The sequence below is a fragment of the Manihot esculenta genome, chromosome 18 (genome assembly GCF_001659605.2).
Source record: "Manihot esculenta cultivar AM560-2 chromosome 18, M.esculenta_v8, whole genome shotgun sequence".
NCBI lineage: Eukaryota > Viridiplantae > Streptophyta > Magnoliopsida > Malpighiales > Euphorbiaceae > Manihot > Manihot esculenta.
The window spans coordinates 4,229,835-4,250,778 of NC_035178.2; the positions used below are offsets into that span (position 1 = coordinate 4,229,835).

Genomic DNA, 20,944 nt, shown 5'->3' on the forward strand with positions numbered 1-20,944 from the left:
TAATAAGAAAAAAGATGAGAGTATGTTTTATTATATTATTATTATTATTATTATTTTAATCAGTGGACTCACTGAAATGTAGACCGGTGGGAAAAGAAGTTTTGAATATATTATAAATGACTCTAGGACTCTACAATTGATTATTGCTCAACAATCCAACACTCCACAGTCACTACCTCAAAATAACTTAATTTCAAATATGAGACATTAATTCACTCCAAGACCATCCTGATTTATTTAAGTGGTTATACTCCTACTTAATAAAAATTTAACTTCAAATAATATAATTCACTCTAATTTAAATGTAAATTACACGAAATTGTAATATAAACTTGATAGAGATTTTTTTAATTTTAATAAATAATTAGGATTTGATAATTGCATGTAATATTTTATAATTAAAACAGACCCACATACGTGATTAACTTCCTTTTGAAAAGCAACTCTAGTGTTTTGTTTTGATTTTGAGCCTTTGCCTTCTTGTTAATTTTCTGTTTGTATGTACTCATCTCTCGTCTCTTTCTTTAATCATATGATTAATTAAATCACAGAAAATCCAAATCCCAACTCTTATCTCTTGCAATACTAAATTATTTATCATTATTACTATTATTATCGCCACAGACAGCACCCACAACTTTTGAACTTTCAACCTCCACTAAATGACAATAAATATTTAATTAAATTATTTGAAATTACTTTTGAGTTTGGGACAAAAACCGACATGACACGTAAGCAGAAGCTATTCTCCGTATACTATACGACGTGGCCTCGTGTGCTATAAAGTTGTGTACTTTCCACAGAACTGTGAGTATGTAATTCTAATTTTATGTTTTATATTTTGATTCTTAGTGATTAAGCTAACTTCACCTTCCTCTCAGGAATGATTGCCACCTCACAAAAAAAGCATACTCTTCTTGACAAAAATACCCTTGATCTTACAAAATCTTTGTATTTGTGGGTCCCTACCTGCCAATTCTCTTCTCTATAAATTCCTCTTCCCCATACTGCTTCCTTCCCTTTTCTCCTCCTTTCCTCCCTCCGGTTCACTTTCAAAGAAAAATAATACGTGCCGGTTCACTCATATTCACTCGCCCGAGTCGTCACCATGTTCTGTTCCCAAGATCCGATCCATTTCCAGTACCCGGTTAATGAAACCGGGTTCACTGCTAGTGAAATTCAAGAACTGTTGTCCCTATTTGAGTCGCCCACCCACAGCCCGAATTCCGGTTTGGGGTCGAACTCAAACTCAAACTCAAACTCCAACTCAAACCGTGTTGGTTACTCTGTGGATGAGAAAAAGCGAAGGCGAATGATATCAAACCGGGAGTCAGCTCGACGTTCCCGCTGGAGAAAGAAGCAGCATTTAGAGAACCTTGAGGTTCAAGTGAACCGGTTAGAAATACAGAACTGGGAGCTGAAGAAGCGGTTGGGTTCGATTTTAGAGCAGTGTCACGTATTATGGAGAGAGAATGAACAGTTGACAACTGAATATTTAGTTCTCCAAGCCAGACTTTCTGATCTACGCCATGCTTTAGTTGCCATGCAACTCCCACAATAATTATCATCAACCTTATAATTTTTAACCTAATCATCATAATTTATCCCATTAAAGCTCTGGTGGGTGATCGTCAAAATCAGAAAACACCCACGTTGTTCTACATGTAAAGCATTTTCGGTCTTTGCTTATGGTCTTGTCTGAGACTTTTCTTTTTCAGCAGACATCTCCTTTATCACTACAGAGATCAAAACACAGGCTTAAACTACATGTGCATGTAAATATTAATGTTTTTGGAGGAATTAATATTAGTGATTGGTGATGAAACGAAGTTTTGTTTTTGTCCTTTCTACTGAGAGCTACGTACTCGAGAATTATAAATTGCTAAAGAAACAAAGTAGGGATAAAATGAAAGCACAGTGTCGTTGCATTAATTGAGGAGGACGTTTAACATGTTTTGGACCCACGAATCATCATGATCCACCTAACTAAAGATTCATCCATGGAAATGAAGGAAAGTTGGTGTGACAGGACTAATTATTATATATCACGCATTCACATTTTCAAAAACAACACGTTCATCTTCTTTATACCATTCTATGTCGGAAAAAAATAATAAAAAGTTAAAATTAAATTAAAAAGTTTTCCATCAAAATCATCAACAGGGAATTAGCCATGATATGTATTTATGGTTCAATTTTCAAGATGATGAATAAAACATAAAATTATATATGTTGTCATAATTAATCAATTTGTTCCGTAGGTGTATATATAGTTACGTTAACAGGTTCTTGATACAATTACAATGATAATTTTTTTATAGGGAGAAATATATTAAATTTTTGAAAAATTTAATATATTATATACTATATATTATATAATGTAATTTTTAGTATATATATATATATATATATATATATATATATATATATATATATATATATATATTGGTGAAAAAACAAGAGCTCAAAGCTCAAGCTGACCCAAGCCTGGGTACACTGCCTTCCACAATATCACGTTCGACAATATCACGTTCCGGCAATATATATATATATATATATATATATATATATATATATATTGGTGAAAAAACAAGAGCTCAAAGCTCAAGCTGACCCAAGCCTGGGTACACTGCCTTCCACAATATCACGTTCCGGCAAGAAGATATGATGGTTAGTGAGATCCACAAACTAAGTAGGGCATTGCTTTCTTCTGTTAATGAGATCCACAGAATTCTTTGCAATCTCTCGAGAATACAATATATAAATTCAAGAAAGAATACCACAATTAAATTCTACACAAATTTGTTTTTTTTTTTTTAAAAAAAAGGAAAATATATGTCATTGAACAAGCCTGGTTAAATCATTGATTTTAAAAGGTTCAAAAAAGGAAGTTGAAACTTGAAAGCGCGCACAAAAGCTTAGAGAAAACGTGTTTTAGTTGAAAAGGTAGCTTCCTAGTTTTGGCTCCACATATCTAATTACTTGAAAAATATTTTTTCATTTCCAGTCAATATTCAGCTTCCTTTAATCAAAGAAAAGCGTCCAAAGAAAATTTAATGAATAAAATTTCTCTGCAAATTCGCATATGGGAAATGGATATATGCCTCCAAATACTAACTGTACAAGAAGTCCCACATGTTCGGAAAATGGGGGTTTCCAAATTCCAAATTGTTGCAAAAATGGCAACGAAAAATAGCTCATTTATGCTTCTGCTTCATTACACAATCATCGGACAACAACTGCTACCACATATACAAAGCCCACAAGTATTCTGTCCAGAAAATTATGGAATATTCATCTCTCTCTCTGTTTTAAGTCACGTGGATGGCTGCCCTCCCTACTTTCGCTTCCTTTTTATCTCTTCCCTTTTTTTTTTCTAATTCTCCACGTATATATATGACAAAGTCAGATGCTTAATGGCTGACTAGATTTTCTAGAAATAGCGATTCTCTAGGAAACTAGACTTTACTATATATTAATTAATTTGATTCTTTTTTTTTTTTTCCTTTTTCTTTTGAGAAATGACTAATTTCACTCTTAATCGATCAATAGTACTAATCATGATTAGTTTAATTAATGAAAGAAACTTTATAAAAAGGTTTGATTACGGCCTCCTTTGAGAAGACGTGGGAGCTGAGCTGGTGGAAGGCGACAATCTCTCTGCAGTGCACTTCCTAAAATGGTAGACTTCAGCCTCCCCACGCCCTTCCATCTCTGGTTCTTGCTCTCCAAAATTTTGCTAACTTAGAGTGGAAGATTTCTTTTATCCACATTTTTAAAGTGGTCAATTGTGTAGCGAAAAATTATAAAATAAAACAGTTATATTATGTACAACTTCGAACTCCGGACTTTTTGACTCCAATACCAATTAATTAAATCTTATTAGTAAAATAAATTAATTTCTAAAAGTTAGATAAGTTAAAATTTCTTAAAATTCATCACTGTCCTATGTTTTTATTTGAAACTAATTATTTTTAAAGATGATGATTAATCATATATAAATGCATGCATACAGCGAGCTAGAGTCTATGCAGATGGGGCCTTGGTATTCATCCAAGTGAAAAGGAATATGGATTTAGATAATTAAGACGTGTAGCTAGGTGTAGCCCCAAACCCAATCAAATCAACAAAAGTTGATCACTAAAGAGAAGGAAAGAAAGATCAAAAGCAGATCATGATTTGATTCTTGCATATTAGAAGATAGGTTCACATTCCCATTGTACTTGCTTCTCGATTCAAAGCTTGTCTGTCAAGTGTCTGTTTCTTCATTTGCAAGTTCCCACTAGCAGCTTCTTCCAGGTGATTCTGAGAAAGACAACCATTTCAAAGTAGTGGTGGTGATGATACATCCAGTTTTAGAAAGTTGGAGACTTCCCTTTTTTTACCATATGCATGCATGCATGACTCAGCTGAGATTTTCCTTCGATCCACATGTATTCAAAATATTATATTTTAAAAATTCTCTAGAAATCAAGCAGTGTTTTAGTAATAAATTTATTATTTTTTAAAATTATAAAATTTTAAGTTGAAATCAAATAATCAGGTCATATCATATATCAACGAAAAAATTAAATTAAAAAAGAATAGATGTGAGAAAAATATTAGGACACTGTTAAACAAGGAAGGGATAGAATTCTGTTAAAAGGAGATAAGCCCAATAAAATCCTAAATACTACATATTGGGCTGAATGATATATGAGGACAACTGGTTTGGGCTTCAATTTGCATAATATCACAGGGCTTTTCAAATTGAAGAGGCTTCGATATTAAAATATCTCTTAATATTTAATAAAATTTAATATATTTAAAATATGTAATTAAAAAATTATATTTTTAATATATATAAAAATATAAAATAAATAAAAATTATGAGAGCTGAAGTGTATATAATTTTTAATAAAGTAATATAAGTACAAAATATATAAAATAAAAAAATATAAGTATAAAATATATGAAAAATAAAATAAAAATTTTTAATTTTTAATAAGTTTTATTTTTTTATTTATAATATATTTGACATAAATATTTTATCTACTAATCCTAATCTCATTATAATTGAATTAGGTCATTATTGAAATAGATAATTTACGTGAGTCAATTAATTTGGAGTTATAAAAGACATTTTTACTAAGGCTTTCAATTTGGAAAAAGTGATAATAAAGCAAATTGAAAAAGAAAAAATCCGCATTAAATAAATGTGTTAATTCAATAAATAAAAAATATATATTTAAATCTTAAAATATTTAATACTTTCCTGCATATTAAAAAATATAATTTTTTAAATTAATTTTTCAATTATATTAATAAATTTAGAAATTTTTTAAAAATAAAATAAAAATATAGATTAAAATAGAATGGTATAAATAGGTGGGCCTAATGATTTCAGACAAATGACTTCCATTCCCAACAACTTCCTACCGCTCTATCCCCATTAAATTTTAAGTCCTTTTCTTTTAAAAAATAAAATATGCTAAAATTTAATTTTAGGTAATTGGTTGCAACTAACACTTGCACAACTGATAATTACTAAATAATATATTATTAATTGCATTAAAATTTGTGAATTATTTATTTTAGTTACACAAATCCAAAAATTATATTATTTATTAATTTATCAATTATTAAAAAAACAATTATATATAAATTATTTAAAAAAGCAATTACATATACAACAGGATAGATTATAAGTTTGAATAATTAGATGTATTTATAAATAAATCAATCAAACTAAAATTGATGATTTCAATTGAAATTTTAAATTAAAATTATAACCCATCAATTTCAAACTTATTATATTAATTTTTTGAATCTTTTTATTTATAGCTGCATTTTTGTTTTTCTATTGTTGACTTTAATTGAAATCAAATTTAAAATTTTATGATCTTAGAGACAAAGACTCCATAAGCGAGCCGAAGCTGTTGATCTCAAGCCCTAAAAGAAATTAATTAATAAAAAACCTAAAAGTGGAAAGTTAATTTTTAACTGCTCAATAAAATAAATAATTTTTTTTTTTTTTGTTTTTCCTGTTGATTTTTCTTTTTTGGTGATGGGATCCATAGCCATCCTACCTTGCCTTTAGGACATGTCCCACCGACACGATTGTCATTTACCTTTTTTCCAGGTTGTGAGGCTTTTAAGGGTTTGATTTGGGTTCACAATGACGCTAAAATAACCAAAACCGAAAAGTGGTCCGACCAAAAAACAGAAAAAAAAAAAAAGGGATCCTTTAATCCATTCTTTTGAGCTTTAAAGCAAAGCAATTAAAGAAGAACATGAATATGATAACCCCACTGCCACTAGTGCCTCATATGACAAAAGAGCTTCAACTCTTTCTACATACATTCATGTGTCAGCTATTAAATTCATAGCTTGTATTCTCCTCGCAGGCAAGACAAATTCTGTTAGGACCATCTCTGTCTCTTTGTGAAGAGAGTCTTAAACAGGGACTGAAGCCTGAAAGTAAAGACAAGAACCGTAAGTATCTAAAGCTTTGTGAGTGCAGGCAATCTGGAACTTGTAAGAAGGTATCAAGAGCAGCAATTAAGACCATGTGCCATAGAGGACATGATCTTCTCTGTCTGAGCCTTGAATCCTCAATCTTCTCTTGTTGTGTCTCTGACTGACAGATGTTCTTTGTCTGTTCTATTTAATGTACTACTAATCCATGCATCTTCTCTTCCAAGCTACTTGAACTATTCACCACTCTTTTCTTCATTTCCAAGCTCCATTTACTTCAACTATGGCTGCCAGGGATAAACAACTTCGAGAGCTCCTCCAGGAGGAGCAAGAGCCTTTCATCCTGGAGCTTTACCTGGTGGAAAGAGGGTATTTGAGAAAGAGCTTTAATGGAGGAAGTAGCTTCCCTCTTTGTCATGGCGATTCAAGAAAATCAGTCAAGAGGTCATTTAGCTCTGGTCTTAAAAGGAGCAAAATGGGTGTTCCGCAATTTCCAAAGGCGTTAAGAAGTGTGTATGATCAGGTCATTTCCATCAACGAGAGGCTCAGAATCAAAACTTGTAATCATGGAGATGGAAATGTTGATGTTACAAAGAATAAGGACAGGCAAAACCAAGAAGCAGTGGAATTTGAAAGATTTTCTTCAGCTAGCAGCTCAACAGTCTTCAATTCATGTTGTGGAAGTGATGCAGAAGAAACTTCCACTTCTCAGCTTAAAGATCACATCTCATTCACAGCAAACACTTCCCAGTCTTTAAAACTCTGCAATCTACTAGAAAAAGAGGTAACAAAACTATTTTTTCCTCTTGCCTGTTTATAATTAGATTAAAAAAGTTACATTCTGTTTTTTTTTTCCCTCTTGAAAGTGAATTTACTCATAAATTTAACAGGCTGCTGGAGATGGGAAGTTCCAATGGCAATGCATAGAAGAAAGTAGACAGCTCAGCCCAGTGTCTGTACTAGAAGAGGTAGCTTCACATAGAGGTTACCCACTTGATAACAGTTAATATTCTTATCTTCCATAATTTTTCTAACCATTAGTTTATTGACAATTTTTCTTTTTTGATGTTATAATCTTCTTCTGTTTGTTCTTGTAGATAAAACATACTTCCGCAGCTTAAAAGAAAAGAATACCTCAAAAACTTGTGGCCTTTCTCCCAAGAAAGTTACAGAAGACTCTGTTCTATCAGCTTGTCTGTGGAAATTACTTTTCCACTCAGCAGCTGAGAAACCAACTTTAGCAGGAGTCTCAGAAATACAGGAGCTTGTCCAATCCAATCTTTCTTCACAGCACCTGAAGTCGAAGTCAAGTTTGCAGCAAACAAAGCAACTTCTTTTTGACTGTGTAAAGGAGATAGTAGAGAACCATGGAAGGAAGAAGGAGAAGCGACAACAACAGAGAAAATATTTGGCATCAGAAGAGCTCGGAAAGCTAATTGGAGAGAAAATTAAGTTCTTGGGAAAACAGTCTGGTGAAGAATCAACCTTGAGAGAACTACTGGAATTGGAATTTCTGGATTCAGCACAAGAATGGAATAGTTATAAGAAACAGAGAAGGGACATCGGGTTTCAGATTGGGGACGCCATTTTGGAGGAGATTAGCAGTGAAGTTGTTAAGGAAATGATCGATTTATTGTCACCAATCACCAGATATTGAGCTGGTAATTGTATCAAAAGTAATTATTTCCACTTTCACTTTCCATACTACATTAAAATATCGAAATCAGAAAAATAGGTTGTTAAAATAAGTTATAATGTAAATTACTCTTTTCTCACTTTCATCCAAGCAATCTCAATTAAAATCATCTCCCCGCCATGGATGTACTTTCTCAGAGCTCACAGGATGCAAGTGTTTTCTTTATTGTCGTCGTCGTCATCATCATTTTAACAATGGATGTACGATTGATAAACAGAATATAGCAGATGCAGTATCGTCGGTGTATTTTTCACTGTAACTCAACATTGCTACAACATCCAAAAAAAAAAAAAAACACTCAGCATTGCTACAATTTCGAATCGCAAGGCCTGGAATACTCCAAACTCAGGATGATAAACTAGAGATTTCAAGGCTCTACAAAATTATTGCCTCATGAATGCACCCCAAACGCAGAATACACAAATATAAGCTCAATTACATAAAGGAAACTACTCAGAATAGAGCAAACAAATTTAACCCACAAAATCCTTTTAGTTTCGATTCATTTACAACTATATAATTCCAATTTATCAACAGGTAACCATTCTTAATGAGCAATCCTCTAAATTCCTTGGCACTCTACATGCCAAACAGTGAAAAACCCGGGTAAAGAAAAACTTTATACATCCCATCAAAGCAGCAGTTCTCACAGTGAACCTACTTCCAAGATCTACAACAGCACCATTTAACTCCAATACAATCTCTTGCAACAAATTGAACGCGCTAGAAAAACCTGAGAACTAGCTGCAAACTTCTAGTATCTTGGAAGTTAGCAATCTGAGGACAATAGGATCCTAATGGATCTCCCCATCCTCACCAACCTCCCCATCTTCTAGCTCCTCGTAGCCGCCATTTCGACGGGAACCATCACGGTGATCTCTCTTGTGCCTTTTATGCCTGCTTTCACCATCTGACTCGGGTGTACGTGAATGCTGCGAAAAAAGATATTAAAATAAAATTAGAACATTTTCCACAGTTTTAGCACGATCACAAAATTTTAGCTGAATACCTTTCTTGATTTTTTACGGTCACTGCCATGTCTCCGTGATTTTTTAGATTCCTCTTTTTCATCCTTGTCAGAACTCACATCATCAGTACCACTTTGATGCCGTCTCCGATGTCTCCTTTCCTTATCTTTTTCCCTTTTCTTTTCCTCTTTATGGCTATAATTTTCAGTTGGATCAAAATTTTCACTATCTGTTTCATCTTTTTTTGTTCGTTCCTTCCCTTTTTCCCTCTCACGTTCCTTATCCTTCTCTTTTCTCTCTTTCTCTTTCCGCTTCTCTTTTTCCTCCCTCTCTTTCTCCTTCTTGGCCTGTTGAAAATAAAACAAATGAAGACCAGTATTATGGAAAAATCTTTTATATTAAATGTGCAAGATGCCACATTCAGGCCAGGAAAAAGCACAAAAGGATTGCCCAAGGCAACAACCAGCTACACAGCTTCTCAAGTACAAGGAAAAAATGCAGGCACCTTTTCCTCCTCTCGCTTGCGCTCTTTTTCTTTAGCCTTTTCCTGCAGGTGTGAAACATATTCCTCAAAGACCTCTCTGCTAAAACTCTCTTCCCCAATTGATCTAAAAGAGACAAGCAACAGGTGAGAAACAGTCAGGAAAATAAAGAAAATAGGTGGGAAGAGCAAGTGTCCCCTAAGAGACAGCTGATGAGAATTTGCCATACCTGTACTCCTGGCTTTCTTCGAAAAGATGTTTGCAATCGTCCCAACTAGAAGATGCATTTATCTCCTGCAAGACAGCATAACCCTATTAAACACCAATAGGGACGGAATACAGGACTATGCACACCTTTGCATACTATGTGCAACATTTGCATACCTTGTAGGTATACAATAGTTTAGTGAAGTCATCAGCAAGGCGTTGCCGCTTTTTAGCTTCTTTCTCCTCCTTCTCCTTAGCTCTTTCAAGTAGCTCATCATATAAAAGCTTAGAAGAACAAAGAAAAATCAGAATTGTATATAAGATGACAAGCTCTGCGCATATCCAACTTAATAATCACAGAGAAGTATTATGAGAGAAGATTCAAGATTAATGATACAATAATATTCCCAGGAACAACTAAATTAGAAGGGGGATTGGAGATGCCAGGAGCCTGCCTAGTGTGTGGAGGAAGTGAAGATCTTTTGCATGAATTGCTGCAAGGTCCTAAAGCAAGGGCTTGCTGGGAGTTGTTCAGGATGAATCCGGATCAAAACATGCCAACCTTCGGAGTTCTCTTTCATCATACTTTAAGCTCCAAGGAACCTGGATTTGTTTCCAAATCTGTGCAGTGGCTTGAAGTTTATGGAATCACCAAAATTAAAATCTTTGGCAAGGTAAGGTTAGCTCTCCACATTGTATACTTCAGAATACTATGGACGTGTTAAGTGACTGGTAAGTTGCCAAGGAAAATCAGATTGATTAAAACACAGAAAGGCATCCCAAGGGGAGGAAGCATGTTGGCGGAAACCAAGGAGGGGCAGGTGTAAATGTAATGTGGATGCAGCAATTCTTTGACAGGAGAAACACACCAGCTGAGGAGCATTATGGAGTGTGCATGGAGGAAATTCCATCGCTGGATTACCTTGCACCATGATCAGTTGTTGGCAATCCAGGACTGTGGCTTTGGTGCTTTGAGACTTTTCTTTGGTTGCAGCACAAAGGCCCATGCAATGTCCGACTTTGAAATAGATGCACGGAGATCTTTAATGCAGTTTGCTTCCATGAAGTCAATTGTAATAAATTTGGCCACGTAATTTACAGTGCAAAAACTTAGTAAACCAGGGCGATGGTATGTCTTGTCACTGGGTCAGTAGCCAAGTCAATAAGCTAGCCCACTCTCCAGCAACAATAGCTTTATTTAATGCTAGTCCTACAATTTATAACGAGCCTCCTACCTCTGTATTTTCTTTGTTATGTGATGATTCTACTTGATAAATAAAGTTGCTATTTTTCTTCTCACAGAGAGAGAGAGCGGGATGTGACACTGAGCTGCAAGAAACAAGAAACAACCAGCCCCGTGTAATATACACACACACATATATGGCACACCCATGAATAAATCCTTTACGGAATGTAGCAGAAGAAAAAAAAACATGTCTGCAGAATGTATCCCCCCCTGTGCTTGTGACAGCACAGACACAAATGTAAATTGGAATATTGAATTCTTCCAAGATAGCAAGATAAACCCTTAGTGAAACATTGACAATTGAACCATTGAAGAGAAGGTCCAGGAGACAGGAATTAGCAATTTATTTAGATTCATTTCTTAGTTTATAAGCTTCCAGTTATTCTAAATTATTTTATTTCAGTAGTATTATTACATCCTTCATTTATGGGATGTTCCTATTTAGGAAAAGTAGCTAGAGGTTTAAGAAAAACTAACATCATCAGAATCAGTAGCCCTAAAGTTTAAACAGGAAAAACAAAATACCTTTAAGTTGATTTCTGATATTGGTGGGGAACTAACATCATCAGAAATGGCAGCCTTAAAGTCTTCAAATGTCCACGTTGATGACACCATAATCTGGGGATTGAAATGTTAGAAATTTTAAAATAATACTAGTAGCAAACCGGGGGCGCATGTGCCTTACCTTCCCCGTTTTCAGTGCATCTTTTATACGAGTTTTATCATCATGATACTGCCATTGTGAAAAGGACAAAGGTGAGATGCATACATGCTGCAAATTTAAAACTTCAAGTGAAGGGGAAAGAGAGGCTTTGATAATCAGGCAGCAGTCATATTAGAGAATGCATACATAAATATATTAGAGAATGCATTATATAATTAATTAATTTAGGCCAAATGCATAATTTGACCCCTCACCTTTTCATGAAAAGTCATTTTACCCCTCCCCCTCAACTTTATTTTTATCCTATTTACTCCTCAAATTATACAATTTGCCATTAATTTACATACTCATACCAAGGCCCATAAGTTTTAGATATGAGTGTGCTTGTGTGTGCGTGTCTGAGAAATAGAGACACAAAGGAACATAATGGATGACTCAGAACAGCAATTTAAAAAGAAAAAGAAGTCCAAGAGGAGGGGGGAAACACAAAGAATCAAGAAAACTTAAAGAACCCAAACACCCATGCATGCTTTTGTTTTCCAGTTATAAGTTGCAAATCAAAACACTTTTATACTCAAGTTCACAGTAAGCACAAATAGAACCATACAAGACAATATTCACAAAGCTCATCTTCACCAGTAGGACAAAATCAATGAGTTGTTCAACAGATATATAGATAAGCCCAACTTTAAACTGACATTGCAATGCATTCGTTAAATCATGGCAACAAAAGAGTGTGGTTTCTAGTAAAACTACTGAGAGTAAACATTAAGAAAACCTGCAAGCAAATGATATTGAAATCTTAAAGAAAACATATGCAGTAAGTCTGAAAAATTCACAATTGAAACTCACTGAGCCCATTAATCTTCTGATCAGAACAAAACTGAGTTAACTGAGTGCAATAAAATTTTGGAACCATCACTGATCCAAAATAAAATATTGACCTTACCTTGTTATATTTCTTACCTAACTAATAAAATGTACCTCTTTCAAGGAATATTCTCCTCTCAAAAACAGACACAACAGTCTATATATACTCTTTTCTTTATTCACTAATTTGGTTATCTTGCTGTCAAATTTAGGACCAACCCCATAACCTAGCCACCAAAGCCAGGTCCCAGGAGCAGGTTGGATGTGAAACAATCACCTGTTTCTCTAACTCTTCAGCAACATCATCAAACAAATCTTTCGGTGTTGAACCAGAGGTGTTTGTTGCAACAGCATGATATTGAGGCAAGTCCTTAACCTACAACCAAAAGAGAAACAATTGAATATATTACCCAAATTCCGATTCACATACAGTTCATTGTTACTTATTTTATATAGCAATAATTATATGCATGTTAGACGCCACAATAAATCAAGTTTGTACCTTAGAACAATAATCAAGCCAGTGAGTTTTTGCTGTAAGAAACCCATCAGCAACATGGTCTTCCAACAATTTGCGAAACTGATCCCGGTTTTTGCGCTCAGCCCGTCTTAGTTGTTCCTTTCATTTGGTTAAAAATAAAAGATTAAAAATAGATATCAAGAGTATTGATGATCATGTGAATGGATGTACCTTCTGTATCTTCTTCTGTTGCTCTTCCTCCTTCTCCAAGTCACGGATATAGTCCTGCCACTGACACTATCAGTATGTAGTTCAACACACCTAATCATTTGTAAGCAAAAGAAAATACCTGGAAAATGAGTAAGCGGTCAAGTTTTTCAAGACGCAAGCACCTTTCATCATCCTCCAAGCGATCTTGTACTTTCCGCCATGGGCTATTTACCTAGAAATATGACATCAACCATGACCAGATCATGAATAAACAACCATGATATATTTGCTCTGTTCTCCCAGAAATACCTTAATGAAGTCGCAGGATTCCAGAAATTTTTTATATTCAGCTACATTCCGCCTGTGTTCCTCTGCAGCTTTTTCCCTTTCCTGTAAGGCATATTATAAAAATAGGATGGACAATGTTATAAATATCTCCTAGGCCCTTGAGCTATTCATTAGAATGAGAATATGATAAAAGGCCAAGAGAATATCAGGAGCCAACATGTGATTTCAGAGGCAATTTATTTCCACTGTACCACAAAAATGTGTAAGAACAACAGACTACATCTTTATCATTTCTGTCAAATGAGGAAACCACATAAATATCAATAGACCTCACATACATTTAGGCATTTCCCATGTCTTTACAAGATCACATTTTTTACTACTGAAATGCCAGATAGATAAAGATTCTATTCACACTTATATGCAGATACATGCTAGCACATAACTGAACTTAGTTTAGGTGGCACAAATATCTACCTTCCTTTCAAGTTCCACTATGTAGTTGTCAAAAAGATCCTCCCGATCTCTGGTTTTCTCAACAGCCTTGAACCGCTCATCATTTTCAAACAAACTTACGGCTTTGCTGATTGAAGAAAATATTCAGCCAAAACATTTATTAGGTAATTCTTCTCTAAGGTCATAAATTATACTGCATAGTAGAGGTGGTGATTTCTAAGTTCTAACCTAATCCAAACCCACTCAGAACAACCAAATTGACTCATAAATTTTAGGATCAAAGCCAACTCAAATGAACTGAAATGATTTATTTTTAAATTTAAAAATAAAAAGGTAAAGAGAAGATCAAAATTGAAATTTGAAAATAATAATAATTTCAAACGTTATGAAAAGGACCCAAGGACTGAACTGAATCCCTAGAAGGCAACTCTCCTGAACCTACAAAAAACTAACTGACCTAACACCCAATAAAAAGTTAATGAATTAACCAAACCACCTCTGCTACACATGAAGAGCCTAGGGTTGAAGTCAAAACATCACATAACATAAGGACAGATTTCAACCTCCATTTCATGGATGATGTGAGTTCCTTGGACTCCTGAAATGAGATAAAAAGCACCAAAAAGCATAAAAACTATCAGAAATACAGACAAGGGAGAAGAAGAGGCAGAGAAATGAAGAAAAAGAATAAACAAAAGACACATTCTCAGCTCTATATACATACTTCCAACATCTTGGTGAATTCCACTCGAGCTCTTTTCTGCCTCATGCGCCGCTCCTCAGCTTCTATTTTTTTCCTTTGACCCAAGTACTAAAGCTCAAAAGATTATGCACAATACAAATTAATTAATGAGTAATTGGCAACTATAGAAATTCAATGCAAAACCATATACATTTTGATGTAATGTTTACCTCATTAAATGCTTGCTTCCGTTCACCAGGAGTTTTCAGAGCACTATATCTCTTGTCATTAATGATCTCTCTCATTGTCTAATATCAAATTTCAATATCAATCAGTAACAACTACTCGACAAAGAAATAAAACGGCAAGTATTATACAACCATGCTACCTGCTCCCATGTCCAATCAGATTGAACATTAGCTGATTCCAGGAGAGCTTTGAATGCATTTTTTGCCTCCTAAATAATTACATATGAAATTGCAAATCAATGAACAAAGACGCTGAAGAAGGCAGGTAGCATCATTATTTTCCAAATTTGCAAAGAAAGTTGAGCAAGCACAGAATCAACGAACTTTGTCGGTAGATAAAAAAAAATAGAGAATTAATTCTGGGTTAATACCTGTTTACTGGCAAATACTAAAGGTTCATCATCCAGGGCTTTCTCCTCTAATGGGATGGGATCACTTTTTCCTGCTACTGCTGTTCCTTTTCTCACTTCCTGGCAATACCACAACAAATGCACACAGAAAAATGAAATAAATTAAAATTTCTATCTCACACTTGAATGTATACTTTTCATAAGAAGAGCATTTTTAACTTGCAGAAATGAGCAAATCATCACAGAAATCTTGTTATAGGGTAAACCCCAATGGCTTATGAAATATTTTTCAGAAGAGCAAATAGCTTCATATAAAGACATACAAACAAAGACACAGAGCGAGAGAGTAATTGGTCCTTTTTTTCCCACAATTGCAACAAAAGTTGAAAAATTGCAATCCCAACTTATTGCTTTCAGAAATAGCCTTTGAAGAATGTAGCATACCTCAGCATCCAGCATGGATACTCCATCTACCGAACTGGCAGCAACTTGAGATGAAACATTATCAAGCCCACTTCTGTAATTGTTAAAAGATTAAGCAAGCAGCATTCAAAATATATGACAACTATGAATCATTCAAGATCATTAAGGAAGTGCAGCAGAAAAAAAAAAAAAGGGCCATACAATGATGCTGTCTTAGCATTAACTGAAGCAGCGGTAACACCAGCACTCCCTGAAACACCAGTGGGTAAAGCAGTCATGTTAACCACAGGGGGTTGGGCACCAGCAGCATTTGTTATGTTAGATTGTGCAACAGGCAGGGCTGATGAACCAGAAACTACCACTGCAGGATTAGAAACGGGAACAACAGGTGTGACTGGAAGTGGGCTTGAAGCTACCCCAAATATTCCTGGAGAACTGGAGCTAACTGGCGTAGCTGTAGTAGATGTTTCAGCCATGGTGACAGCAACAGCAGCTGGGGCATGAGAAGCTGCATCAGCAAGAGACTGTGTTCCTTGGCTATATGCTTGTTGAGCCTGTTCACGAGCTAACTGAAAAAAAAATTAAAAATTAAAAAAAAAACTCAATGGTGTGATATCAGAAATGTAACACCAATGTGGGAAACAGTAACAGATTGCATTAGTATACCTTCAATTCGTCTGGTATAGACCACTTAGATTGCTTTGTAACCTTGTTATAGTAATATCTGCAGATGTCACTCCCTGATTAAATAGGGATCTCAAAGAGGAGAAGAGGGCCATAAAATTGAACCAGATTCCAATTAAATTTGTATAAATGATTACTAATAATGAGAAAATTAAAACCATCACGCACTTTTTCCCCTCTGGAGTGGTGAATTCCTTCCACACTGTTGACGCATCAGCTCTCTATCACATTCACATTAATTATCAAGTCAAGAGGCCAAATTAACAAGACAGACAATAAAGGCAGAATAATGGATATGAGATGTAAAATGGTACATGAATAGCCAGCAAAAGATAAACAACAACACTTACAAGTAATGGATAAGATGAGAGAAGAAATCCATGTGATTACTATCACTAAAAGATAACCAACACTAACAAATAATAACAATGATAAATTTATAATAAACTGAAGAAGAAGAAAGTAAAACTTCCAGGATTAAATCTGTACATTCAGCAGCCAGACAAAAACATGAATTTGACAATGGACAACATCCTACTTTGGTTATAAAGAGAAAGGTAATATGCATGATTTCTATAATGTCCTACTTAGAGGATAAAATGATAAGTAATGGACATGATTTCTATTTGCTTTATAAAAGCATAAAATGCCTAATTTCTGCAATAATTTCTCTTCTTCTTCTTTCTCCCCTGAACTGCCCATTTGTTTTGTTCATTCAGAACTTGTCATAAGATTAACAGGTAAACAACAGTATAATGACAAAAAATGGCCCATGATTTTTTTTTTGTGGTTAAAAAAAAGGAAAAAATAAAAGAAAATCAAAGCAAGTAAAATATTGTGATTCTAGAGAAACATGCATGGATAGCACCACAAATCCACAATTAATTGAACAAATCATAAACATGCAGGAGCATCAAAGCATTAACCAGAGGAAGATACACAGGCAGACAAATTCAAGTAAACATGAGCAACCATAAATAGGCCAGGCCATGCCAGCAGGCTGAGGCTCACTGATTCCTGTCCCTGGAACTGAGGGCCACAGACAGAACTGTAGGGTCCCCCAATTGCAATTCCATGTCTGAGCCAATCCAATGGTTTTTCCTGTTTTAAGAAAGAAATGTGAAATGGCCAGGCCAAGAGAAGAGAGAAAATGCTGCAGTTCCAGCTCAGACTTGTGGAGCTCCAGCCCTAGTCCAGGTTAGACCAGGACAGTTCTCAAACCAGACAGTGGCCCGTTCTAACTGTGTACTCTTCTAGAGAACCTCAGTGAACAAATGAGAAACACAACCAACCAACCAAATTCAATCAACAATTCCACATATAAACTTCTAGTCTAGATTGACTCACCTCAATTGCAGTCATCAATTCGAAAGGCTTCTCCCAACTAGATTGTTTTGTTCGTTTGTTGTAGTAATATCTGGAAAAAAGCATTCACTGTCTGTCAAGTATCATAGAAGGAAGAGGAATGCCATGAACGATTTCTAGACTAACTAATATAGAGGCAGAAGGTGATAATTATAAACTACAGCAATAAAATATGACTCATAAGAAGGGTGATATCAGCAGAAAACATTTTGAATAACATAACCAAGACAAAGCAACAACAACAATAATAAAATAACACAGCTACACAGAAAGCAAACCTCCTCCCATCAGAAGCTGTGTGCTCTTGCCAGTCAGATGAAGACTGTTGAACATTGACTGCCTGAAACTCCATTAAAAAAGGAAAGCATAAGAATCAATCAACTAGTAAATGGGCACATAAAAAGACCATTAAGTCTGAGAATAACTTAAACAATACCCAGGAGCTGTAAACTACTAAGTAATAACTGCTCTTGCCATTATAGAAAAATGAAATACAGTTAGGAGTATAAAGCATTTTGAGCAGCCATCATCATTTCAAAGAGCACATATACATGACAGCATCAAATCATGGGAAATTATTGATCCGATCATACAATCATTACCACTATTGCTTCATATTAAGCATCACACAATCAGAGAAACACACTTTATAATAGATGATCAATCCTTCGTACAAGACCTCATAAGGTTTCTTGTTAACATGCTACAATGCAAAACCCAAATCACTGATTGCTTGGATGACTGAAAGGGTGATAAACCAATCTGGCTGGTTGCTTATTTAGAAATATAATTTTATCCAAGTCTTTATGAACGTGAATATCAAAAACAAGTCTGACAGAAATTCTTTGAGGGATCTTCATCAACATGAACATTACAAATAAAATATGTCCAAAAAGGAGCAGAAAAAGAGAAAAGGCATATACTGCATCTGAGGAAGAAGATACAGAAGGCTGCTGCCCAGTTGGCTGTACTGCTGTAGCAACTGATACACCATTGCTTCCAGGGGCCAACCAAGGTTGTCCCCCTCCAGGAACAGCAGCTGCATGCATTTGAGGCATCGGCTGGAACTGGGATGATGCACTGACATTATTTTGTGGCTGGCCAAAAGAAGACGGAGTAAACTGAAACATATAAAATCATGGAAGTAAATGTGAAAGCTATTCTAAAAATCAAGCAACTAATGGAGGAGAGGAGGAATATGGCAGTGCGATCTTACAGTGTACGGTGATGAAAGAGGAACTGCAGAGGGGGCAGTTTGTTGCAATTGTGGTGGGCCCGCTGTCAGTGGCCTATTTGGATGAACATATGGCAAAGGTACACCTTGCGATGAAGGTGTAGCATGGCCAGGCTGATTTGGCCATTGTGGCAACTGCTGCATTGGTTGTGAAAACTGCAGCGACTGACTCTGACCAGCTGGAATCCCTTGTCCAACAGGTCGAAACTGTTGGGGAGCCACTGGAATGAATGGCTGCCCTTGATGTGGAGGACCTACCGGTCGAAACTGCAAGACATAGCACTTTAGACATAACTCCTAAAAGACAATCAAATTACAAAATGCCCAACATAAAAAGGAGAAAAATTACTTGAAAATAGGAACCAAGGATCCAAATGCAAGAGGACTAAATGGCTAATCCACATAACAGTGGCACACAAACACAGAAAGAAAGCAAAAAGGGTTAAGGGAGTAAACTTTATTTAAAATGAATACTTGGTGGAAAAGCGGTCAGAATCAATATTGAAAAGGTAGATATAAGCTTACAGAAATTTAAAATATTATTTTATTTTTATTTTAAAATTAAAAATAAATATATATATCAAAAAATAGAAGACCTGTTTCTATGGCATTGAAGTATTAACAGACACATGCAAAACACAGAGCCAATTTCCTAGGACATAGTTGAATAGCTTAAATTATCAGCTCAGAAAATGAGTAAACCTCAGATTTCTCTGAAAAATATCATTACGTATTCTTTTGTAATATAATGCTATAGGTATGACACTTGCACGCACACAAAGCATAAACAGCCTGTCACTGCTGAGTCATGTTGAGACGTTGGTGTTAAAGATAAAACTAAATGCTGATATTATGGTCGTTACCTGTGAACCGGAGGATTGAGAACTATTGTCCATTGCAGCACATATGCAAACTCAAGTAGCTACAAAAATAAGTATTATAGTTAGTTACTTGTCAACCTAGGCCAGAAAGACAATTCTCAATCATAGGCCTTAGTTACTTGTCAACCTAAGCTAGAAAGACAATTCTCAATCATAGGCCCCAAAGAACAAAAGACAGGAATGTGCATCCTGGAGTTATAAAACTAGCTTACTCAAAACAAGATATTGACTAAGGGCAAATTTAAATAAAAAATGTTTTATGTTTCATCACAAAATTCAGGAGCTCTAGTCTCAACATGCATGAAAAATAACTCCAAGAGGACAATGCCGGACGCATAGCATATCAAGCGGCATTATTCGATCACGAGGAGACCAAATAAATTGTTTCAGAAAACCAAGTACTGGGTGAGAAAAAATAGTACAAAAGTATAAAAAAAATGACATCATAGTTTAAGGAGAAAGGAATGAAAAACAGGTAGACTACTGAGGAAATCTTCTTGTAAACTAGCACAAATTGAAAATTATAGAAGTTCTCTCGCTGTGTGAAATAGCAGAACCACCTGACAATCGATTGAAAGCATTTCACATTTTGCTTTCCAATTTTTGCACTCGACATTTTCCAAGCAACCAAAAAACAGAAAGCAAGTGATTGCATCCAAATTATAAATCAATAAATCAATAAAAAGAGAGCACTTACAGTTACAGCAGAAAAAAGAAAACGAACAGCAGGGAATGACAAGGTGGAGAAAGTGAAAAGAGAAAAGCGTTACTGATCTACCTCTCTGATTGAACCTTTGGTGCTAGGGTTTAAGTAAATTAAAAGGGATTTTGAAGAATAGGGATTGAAGTACAGCAACCTGCAGTTACAATAATTATGGTTTTCCTAAAATAACCCCATATAAGTGCCTTTTTCACAATCGCGGATGGCACTGCGACTAGTGAGGGAGGTAAATGGATAGGTATCACGAAAATTAAAATATTAATTCTGAATCTGATTTATATTAATAACATATATTAAATTTAATTAAAAATTAATATAAATTATTTAAATTTAATTATTATTATTTAAATAAA

General features: G+C 34.9%; 3 protein-coding genes across 7 annotated transcripts; 2 read left to right on the top strand and 1 right to left on the bottom strand.

Moving 5' to 3' along the window:
* Nucleotides 1-1,108: 1,108 nt before the first annotated feature.
* Nucleotides 1,109-1,561, top strand: LOC110606860 (basic leucine zipper 4). The gene has a single exon (XM_021745843.1). It carries the CDS (start codon nucleotides 1,109-1,111, stop codon nucleotides 1,559-1,561), a length of 453 nt encoding a protein of 150 aa, XP_021601535.1.
* Nucleotides 1,562-6,303: 4,742 nt separating this feature from the next.
* On the top strand, nucleotides 6,304-8,171 carry LOC110606743. 2 transcript variants are annotated; one of them, XM_021745716.2, is made up of 3 exons: nucleotides 6,304-7,240; nucleotides 7,347-7,440; nucleotides 7,554-8,171. In XM_021745716.2, the coding sequence occupies exons 1-3, from the start codon at nucleotides 6,740-6,742 to the stop codon at nucleotides 8,111-8,113; spliced, it is 1,155 nt and encodes a 384-aa protein (XP_021601408.1). In that variant the 5' UTR covers nucleotides 6,304-6,739; the 3' UTR covers nucleotides 8,114-8,171. The 2 variants fall into 2 exon arrangements, with proteins under 2 accessions (XP_021601408.1, XP_021601407.1); XM_021745715.2 differs by having other exon boundaries at nucleotides 6,312-7,240; nucleotides 7,347-7,458.
* Nucleotides 8,172-8,568: 397 nt separating this feature from the next.
* Nucleotides 8,569-20,723, bottom strand: LOC110606742 (pre-mRNA-processing protein 40A). 4 transcript variants are annotated; one of them, XM_021745714.2, is made up of 28 exons: nucleotides 20,568-20,723; nucleotides 19,853-19,911; nucleotides 18,972-19,256; nucleotides 18,679-18,852; nucleotides 18,034-18,095; nucleotides 17,738-17,807; nucleotides 16,559-16,611; nucleotides 16,373-16,430; nucleotides 15,908-16,275; nucleotides 15,728-15,800; nucleotides 15,305-15,403; nucleotides 15,074-15,142; nucleotides 14,916-14,993; nucleotides 14,728-14,814; nucleotides 14,567-14,601; nucleotides 14,025-14,130; nucleotides 13,569-13,649; nucleotides 13,399-13,491; nucleotides 13,281-13,334; nucleotides 13,092-13,208; nucleotides 12,867-12,965; nucleotides 11,741-11,788; nucleotides 11,581-11,673; nucleotides 9,987-10,094; nucleotides 9,832-9,896; nucleotides 9,626-9,728; nucleotides 9,162-9,467; nucleotides 8,569-9,084 (listed from the first exon to the last, which is right to left on the bottom strand). In XM_021745714.2, the coding sequence occupies exons 2-28, from the start codon at nucleotides 19,883-19,885 to the stop codon at nucleotides 8,947-8,949; spliced, it is 2,955 nt and encodes a 984-aa protein (XP_021601406.1). In that variant the 5' UTR covers nucleotides 19,886-19,911; nucleotides 20,568-20,723; the 3' UTR covers nucleotides 8,569-8,946. The 4 variants fall into 4 exon arrangements, with proteins under 4 accessions (XP_021601406.1, XP_021601404.1, XP_021601403.1 ...); XM_021745712.2 differs by having other exon boundaries at nucleotides 18,034-18,101; XM_021745711.2 differs by having other exon boundaries at nucleotides 18,679-18,876.
* Nucleotides 20,724-20,944: the final 221 nt, after the last annotated feature.